General features: G+C 41.1%; 2 protein-coding genes and 1 long non-coding RNA gene across 4 annotated transcripts in view; 1 reads left to right on the forward strand and 2 right to left on the reverse strand.

Annotated features, from left to right (window-relative positions):
• The window catches only part of si:dkey-222f2.1 (intermediate filament protein ON3), a 10,019-nt gene extending 7,372 nt beyond the window's left edge, over positions 1-2,647 (forward strand). Inside the window, exons 5-10 of the mRNA XM_056387037.1 lie at positions 99-263; positions 782-907; positions 1,012-1,155; positions 1,246-1,322; positions 1,400-1,446; positions 1,934-2,647. Of these exons, the coding sequence (XP_056243012.1) occupies positions 99-263; positions 782-907; positions 1,012-1,155; positions 1,246-1,322; positions 1,400-1,446; positions 1,934-2,040 (666 nt within the window). The 3' untranslated portion in view covers positions 2,041-2,647. The remainder of the gene's footprint in view (positions 1-98; positions 264-781; positions 908-1,011; positions 1,156-1,245; positions 1,323-1,399; positions 1,447-1,933) is intronic.
• Positions 2,648-3,064: 417 nt separating this feature from the next.
• On the reverse strand, positions 3,065-4,080 carry LOC130185243 (uncharacterized). 2 transcript variants are annotated; one of them, XR_008830116.1, is made up of 2 exons: positions 3,686-4,080; positions 3,065-3,525 (listed from the first exon to the last, which is right to left on the reverse strand). It is a non-coding gene; the product is annotated as an uncharacterized LOC130185243 (long non-coding RNA). The 2 variants fall into 2 exon arrangements; XR_008830115.1 differs by having other exon boundaries at positions 3,676-4,080.
• A 38-nt stretch (positions 4,081-4,118) lies between these two features.
• LOC130177647 (CMRF35-like molecule 8) lies at positions 4,119-7,163 on the reverse strand. The gene is made up of 5 exons (XM_056389547.1): positions 6,514-7,163; positions 6,070-6,387; positions 4,772-4,822; positions 4,523-4,623; positions 4,119-4,172 (listed from the first exon to the last, which is right to left on the reverse strand). The coding sequence occupies exons 1-5, from the start codon at positions 6,884-6,886 to the stop codon at positions 4,119-4,121; spliced, it is 897 nt and encodes a 298-aa protein (XP_056245522.1). The 5' UTR covers positions 6,887-7,163.
• Between the last annotated feature and the right edge of the window lie 1,007 nt (positions 7,164-8,170).

Below are 8,170 nucleotides of genomic sequence, written 5' to 3' on the forward strand. Positions count from 1 at the left end.
CAAAACAGCAGCTTTGTAGAAACGTGTTAGGACAAGCTACCAATGATTATTCTGTTTCTAACACCGTGACGATCTCCTGTGTTTTGCTCCCTGACCAGGAGCTGCGTGAGCTGCAGTTCAGCATCAAAGACACGTCGGTGGTGGTGCAGATGGACAACAGTCGCAGCCTGAACATGGAGCAGATCGTCGCTGAGGTCAAAGCTCAGTACGAGGACATCGCAGCCCGCAGCCGAGAGGAGGCGGAGGCCTGGTACAAGAGCAAGGTGAGGACGAGGAGACAGGAAGTCAGCTGTCCTGAGTGTAACTGGCATACTAGCAAATATACATCCATTACATCAGTCTACACAATGGGCTGTAGTAGGGACATTATGGACTTGATGTACTGGATCTCACCTCTGGAGGGGGCAGTTGTTATTGAGAGTAAAACTCATGGCATCTATTTCAGCAGCAGCCGGCAGATGTTTTCAGAGAAACAGCTGTACAGAGCCCCGCTGTAGAGCAGCTCTACACCTGTGTCTGTACCTGCTGGACGTGGAAATAAACAACTGTTTTCTAGCTTCACTATATCAGTCTAAAAATGACGATGCATCAATGATGTGATCAGAACTTGTTTCAGCCCCAAGTGGCTAAAAACATAATCCAGGTTTAAAGACTCAGTTTATCCATTTTACAAAAACAGATACTGTATTTTTACTGTATTTTACTCCTGTGATTTTCATAATAAAATATCATTGTTTGAAGATTATTAAATTAATCTCTTCTTCTTCTTCTTCTTCTGTAGTTCGACCAAATGTCGGTGCAGGCCAGCCAGTATGGAGACGAGCTCCGCCTGGTGAAGGGAGAGGTGGCCGAGGTGAACCGACTGATCAGCCGACTGCAGAGCGAGATAGAGGCCGTCAAAGCTCAGGTATGGTGACAGGAAGTATTCAGCCCAGCAGGATGTTGTTTAGTGGATGATTCAGATCCACACTGGATGATTACCTGTACCTGCCCCCCCCCCCGCACCCTCAGCGCGGCAGCCTGGAGAACCAGCTGGCTGAGGCGGAGGAGCGTGGAGAGCTGGCTGTGAAAGAAGCCAAGGCCCGGACCAGAGACCTGGAGGACGCGCTGCAGAGAGCCAAACAGGACATGGCCAGACAGCTCCGAGAGTACCAGGTGAGGATGGAGGGAGACAGATGAGGGAGGAGGAGTCACGGTCAGAGAACTGATCTGAAAATCCTCATGTATTTTCCTCTTCACCTGCAGGACCTGATGAACCTGAAACTGGCTCTGGACATTGAGATCGCCACCTACAGGAAGCTGCTGGAAGGAGAGGAGGACAGGTGAGAGGAGGGGAGGAGACTGTGTCTGTGTGTCCTCCATTCAACAAACCAACTAACGTCCGTCTCTTCTCCTGCAGACTCGGACAGCAGTCCATCCTCAGCATTCAGGCCGTCTCCAACTACAGTAAGTAACAGCTAGACGCCGCTAGAGGGCGCTGTGGAGCACAAACCCAGAGGGAGGTGGAGACGCTCAGAGACCAGAACCACCACGGTCACTTTACACTGAGCTACAGAACATCTTATTAAACTGCTAATTCTTTTCTCTTCCTGTCTTCTTCTTCTCATGCTAACCTTCCCTCTTTCCGTTCTGCCTCTCTCTCTCTCTCTCTCTCTCTCTCTCTCTCTGCCTCTCTCTCCTTCTCTCTCTCTGTCTCTCCTTCTCTCTCTCTGTCTCTCTCTCCTCTCTGTCTCTCTCTCTCTCCTCTCTCTCTCTGTCTCTCTCTCTCCTTCTCTCTCTCTGTCTCTCCTCCTCTCTCTCTCTCTCCTCTCTCTCTCTGCCTCTCTCTCTCTTCTCTCTCTCTGTCTCTCCTTCTCTCTCTCTGTCTCTCTCTCCTCTCTCTCTCTCCTCTCTCTCTCTGTCTCTCTCTCTCTCTGTCTCTCTCTCTCTCCAGGTACTAAAAGTACTAATGGCTACCACAGTAACAGCAGCTCTCCTGCTCCAAAGCTGCTGATAAAGACAACTGAGACCAGAGATAACAAAAGATACAGCTCACACTGAGACACACACACACACACACACACACACACACACACACACACACACACACACACACACACACACACACAACAACAACAACAACAGTTATCTCTAAATGTGAGGGGCATTTAATTACTAACCGTTACTTAGAATGAAGGAATTATAATAATAATCTATACATGCAACATATAGAGGAATTAGTATTGGGGATTGTTATTTCTAATATAATTTACACTATATAAATATATCAGTGTGTTAACTGTAGCCTGTCGGGTTGATTGTAAACTGTCACTGAGACTCAGACTCAGCTGGATCCATCAGTATGTGGCCTTTAATAAACACTGATTATTTTCTATGCTCATGTAATCTGTGGTGAGATTATAAGAATATAAAAATATTGTAGTCTTTCAGATCATTTCGGGGATAAGTGGTGTACTTGTGATTTAGGATCATGCATTTTGCATCTAACAGATTTTTTTATACTTAAGATCTTTTGTGAAATTAGCTTGAAGATTGATGCAGGTAAACTCGTGGTCTTCATCTACAGACGAGGTCGTTGGGTTCAAGTTTCTTAAAGTAACTTTTCTGCTGTTGTTTCCACATGAACAATAAAAATGAATGAACACGCTCTGGAGTCTTTTTCTTTCCTTCTTTTAAAAACCGATTTAACAGGAAGATAACTACACAGATTTCAAAATAAAAATATGAAACACAAATGTGTTAATTTAACTGTGAGGTGGAGGGTGCTCCCATCACTTTGAGGCTCATGTTGAAATTCTGTAAGTCTCTGTGCTAATGTGAACACATTCAATGAAACAGCAAGACTTCGTCTGCTACTGAGGAAGCCGTGATGTGTGAAGACTGAACTATGTGGCCGTGAGGACGAGTTTAACAGAACTTTTTAGTCCAGTTCACACAAAACAAAGTGGAAGCAACACTCTGAACATCTCAGTGGAGTTTGGTACAAGCTTGCTGCTCATCTGAAGGATCCGTCATGAGAACTAGCAATAGTTTTCACACCCAAAAAGAAATTAAAAACATCACGACCACCTCACCTTTTATTGAGGAAGGAAAATATTTATCTACAGCACAGAATAACAGATAAAATAATGTTTCAAAATGTGTTAAATGATATGACAGGATGAGGCTTTGTGATGCAGATTTGTCAAACTGATTGTGATGAAGTAATTTCAGATAAACATGACACCAACACATTAAACACAACTGTAAGACAAACATCCTTTTTAAACACTAGTTACATTAGCGTTAGCACTTAGCTGCATATTAATACAATAATAGTGGCATAAAATGAACAGAAAAAGATACATTAATTGCAATTACTTGTATGACAATTAATCAAGTGAAACTGGTCATGACATGATGATAATAACAGCCCTAGTCACCAGTAGCAGCTTCAGATATGTTTCCAACCCACAGTTACACCCCAGCGCAGGCTAAGCCAAGCAGCGACGGTCCCTTCCACTTCACTCGTGGCTGATGTCGGCCCTGAATGAGGGACAATCCAAATAAAGTTTATTCAAACAAGATGGCATCATCGTAGTTCAGTTCAGATTTACATCACAACAATCTCAAGACTGAAAATTTAACCACAACTTGTAAAATATTACTGGAATAATATTAAAAGAAGCTCTCTACAGTTTATTACAGATGTTTTCACAGCAGCTGTGAGGAAAAATCCGACTGTAGAACTGCTCACACTGAAGACAGCCGACCAGAATTTCTAACATGCTAGAAACCCATCTGTGAGGCAGATCACTGCTCGACCAGGTGATTGACCGGACACCGTGACCCTCCTCAACCTTCACGTCAAACCACATTCGGTGAAGAAATTCAGCTCGATTGTGAAATTAGTCGTGCCGACTGAACGTACAGTGTCTTCCCAGCTTTAGTGGATTATTGATAACAAATCCACATCTGTTTGGTCACATCTGTAACTGTGAAAACATAACGCTTCAGTTCTTTATTGTGTTTGCAACACAAATACTTAAATGTCAGGCATCCTCCTGGTATGGGTTATTTAAGTAGTGCTCAGTTTTTCCAGAACAACACGTACACCTACATACAAAGACATTTATACACTAGCCTCTCTGACGTCCTTCGCTGCTGCTCCAGGTCTTGTGTTTGTGAAAATCCTGCAGAAATAAGAAAGGAGATGGACATGAACTGGATTAATTTCACCACTTTTCATCTCACTGACACATAGTGACCTCTCTGACCACCTCATTTATAACCAGCACCGGTGACAGAATTTCATTCGTATTTTTCCTTTGGTTTTAGTTTTATTTTTTTATTTAATTACCATCGTGTTTCCGCCTGAAATGAGTAAAAGTGATCAACTTGAAAAAGTCACATGTAGTCTGATGTCGGAGCGTTTCTGCTGTTGTTTTTATGGGTAGTGAAGTACGTGAATGTGGTTTTGTGTCATAACATACGTGTGTTAGCGTGAGCGTGAGTGTGAGTGTTTTATGTTGTGCAAACTGACAACTCTCTTACGTTTGTAGATAAGGATCGAAATAAGCACAAGCATCAGCAGCAGCAGCACAGCTACACAGACGATCCCAGTAATGATTACTTCAAACCTGCCTGCAAGATACAACACACAACACATGTCATTATGATCCAGAGTCGTCATGTTGAGGAATTCCAGAGGAATTTTACAGAAATTGAATTGTGAGTGTGACGTTGACATGAAACATCACTCTTCAGCTGCAGAAGGTTTAAGATCTCTCACCGTGGGTCGATGGATGAGGAGATGTGGATGGGGCTGTTGTTGGTGGTGTTTCTGAAAGAAAAAACACAAGTGCATTCAGGTTGTACATTAAAACATTAATATGGTCTCATCAGAAACTATAAAAATAAATAATCTATTTCTTAATTCAATATTTTGAGAAAAGTAAAGACAGAGAAAAAATTCTTAGACCATGTAACCTGCAAAGGGACTTAATATCCTCTTTAGCACAAATGTTAAAATGTTTAAAACTGGCCTCCAGCATCTAATTAATTTTTTAAAACAATGAAAATATGTACAAATGCAGATCAGTATTAAAAAATATAAACTTATGTGAATGTGAAGAAATAGAACGAGACAATTTGTCATTAAACAGTAGGAAAAGCTCAGAGGTTGTTTAATGGCCTTTTGAGAAATAGTTTGAACTGTGGAAAAGACACTTATTTGTTTCTGGCAGACAGTTAAATAAGAAGTTACTGGTCTTATGAAGTTACCACCAGCAGCTCGTTATCTTAGCTTAAAGACAGGAAATGGGAGGGTGGGGGGGCAGTTAGCCTGTGGCCCACCAGTACCACTAAAGGTAATTGATTAACATGTTGTATCTTGTTTAATCTGTACAAAAACCTATGTGTAAAATGTGATGTTTACATCCTGATGTCTGTGCTGGTTGCCTGGCAACTGCTCAGAGCCAAAAATAGTGCAGTACCATTCTTCATGTTACTAAACTTCACAGTGTATTTTTAAAAAGGAGAACTGTTTTTATCGACATACACAACGAAGAGGTTTGTTTCTTCTACTGGAACTAGTCATTCTGGAGGAGAACGCTGCCTGAAGCTCAACAGATGAAGACACATACAAAGGTTTTTGGCGCTGAAGGTAAAGTGAGGATGTTTTATCAATCTAAAATCAAAGCGCAGTAATCAGAAAAACCTAAATCAAATCAGTATTTGCTGTGACCACCCTTTGTACCAGTTCTCCTCAGTAAACCTGCACAGTTTTTCAAGGTGCTTGTTCCAGACATCACGGAGAACTTGATTTTATGACTTAGGATTTCCTGGTGCAGAATAAACTTGGACCCAATCAGATGCCTCACTGATGAGACCGTGTGATGGATAAGAATCTGAACACATACAGGGCCGAAAACCTTTGCACAGTACTTTGTTCATTAAAGTATGTTCATAGGACAACAGAAAAGACCAGCCAGTAAGAATGACTGTAGCTGTCTTTGTTTGCATCAGTTGGCGCCCTACAATCTGAACCAGGGTCAGATTTCATCCACACTATAAAATAACATGACTCACCTACAGTCATGATGAATCTGTGGAAGAATGGATTGCTGCGTTCTTTGTTAAAGCTTTTTGCTCCACACCAGTATGTCCCAGCGTCGTCTGCTGTTACAGCGCTCACTGTAATGGTGATATTTCTCTTCTGTCTGTCGTCATTCAAGGAAAACTTCCCGTTGTTCATCTTGTTATGTTGGGTGCTTACTAGACGTTCACATACAGACGGATCTTCTCCCTTACAAATGAATTTGTAATTATAAGCAGTTTGACTCCTATAATCACACCAGTATGTGAAGGTTTCTCCAACCATTGGGGATCTTCTGAAGTTAAGAATTTCTGTAGATAGAGACAGATTTAAATAAAACAGTTGTATAAATAATGGTTCTCATTTAGAAAAACTAAAATATTAGTATGCTTTAATATATGAACAAACTTCAGAAGCTGCAGATGTTAATTACTCACTTTTAACCTCCAGTCGTATTTGTCTGAGGGCAGTTTGTTGATTTCCGTCTTTTGATTCCAGTCCACACCAGTAGACACCAGCATCCTCTGAGGACACATTACTGATGGACATGTTGAAGCTGCTGTTGGTGGCTGTGAGAGTGAACCTCCCATTTGACCTTGTTTCCTCACAGATGTCACCTTTCTCTTTGTAGAAAAACCTGACTCTGGACTTGTTATGATGACACGTGATGGTGGTTTTAGCTGTTGTGTACGCAGTTTGATTAAACGGAAAATAACAGAAATCTAACACAACTGATTCAATACGATGCACACACGACCCAAGCTCCCCTCTGGTGATCGACCTCCCGGCCTGCTCAATCTGATCAATCATTGCAGACCAGGCATATCAATCAAACAGGCACGCCCCCCAAAATACCCGTTTTTAAGGCCTAATATCTAATTAATTAGATGATTATTTTCAGAAGGACCACCAGAACCAATTTAAAACACAAGGTTAGAAAACGTTTTACACTGTGGTTTTACAGTTTAACGTTAGCACACATGCTAACTTCAACTACAATAACATTACAAGTTACTCCTCACATATATGCTATTTGCCAAATGGATGTTGGATGTATTCAATTAGCTTATAAGACTAATTTAACTTAGTTTACCTTGAACTGTGAAAGCTAACCGTGTTAGCAGCAGGCTCAGCTACCGATGCAGGTGGGTGTACTTGGTGTCCTCGGGGACACAGGTCAGATCAACCCCTCACTCTTCCCCAGCTCCTCCCTCTCATCCAAATATGGTTTCTTCTGGCTCCAAAAAAACAAGATGGCGACGCCATTAAGCCAAAGTCCAGGATTCAAAACGGCAGTTGACAAACCAGTGAGCGACGGCCCGGCAGTTTGCCACTTGACTTCAGCACAACAGTATGCTACAAAACTTTATGAACTTTATGAATCCTTTAGGGAGACAAGAAAATATGCTCTATATATATATATATATATATATGAAAATACACAGTATTATAGCAGTGGTTCCAGAGAAGGTCAAGAAAGTGTGTGTTTTATGTTTCTAATGAAAACAATACCTTAACACAAGAACAAGAGGAAACATGGTGCCAGGGAAAAAACTAAGTAAATTTAATGACAAACAGTTTTAATAAGACTAAGAGTTGCTGAGAAGGGGGCAAGTGTGCTCAGCAGTGCTTTGAGTTAAATGCTAAGCTTAGCCTGCTAATATGCTCACAATGACAATGCTAACATGTTGATGTTTAGCAGATATAATGTGTATATTATAATAATAATTCTATTGTTCATTGAAAATGTATTCCCGATCAGTTGTGGGCTAGCAGTGAAACACTGATAACAGTTATGAATTGTGTTCATTTTTTAGACAGTTTGTTTATTTATTTAGCTTAGCTCTCCTTAAATTGACCGCTGCAGCCAGCACATTGGTTCAAAACACGCAACCTATACTTTGAAGACGAGTTGTTCCTGATTCCGACTAGACTTCCTTATTCAATTTTTATTGTACGAGTTGGATAATGGAACAAACTGACCATGGATGTATTATAATCTTATAATATACAGAATATAATTATAATATCTTATAATACATCCATGAAACTGATGCTTTGGTGTGCTGAATTGAATGGCACATCTTCGTTCAG

The sequence above is a fragment of the Seriola aureovittata genome, chromosome 2 (genome assembly GCF_021018895.1).
Source record: "Seriola aureovittata isolate HTS-2021-v1 ecotype China chromosome 2, ASM2101889v1, whole genome shotgun sequence".
NCBI classification, from domain to species: Eukaryota; Metazoa; Chordata; class Actinopteri; order Carangiformes; family Carangidae; genus Seriola; species Seriola aureovittata.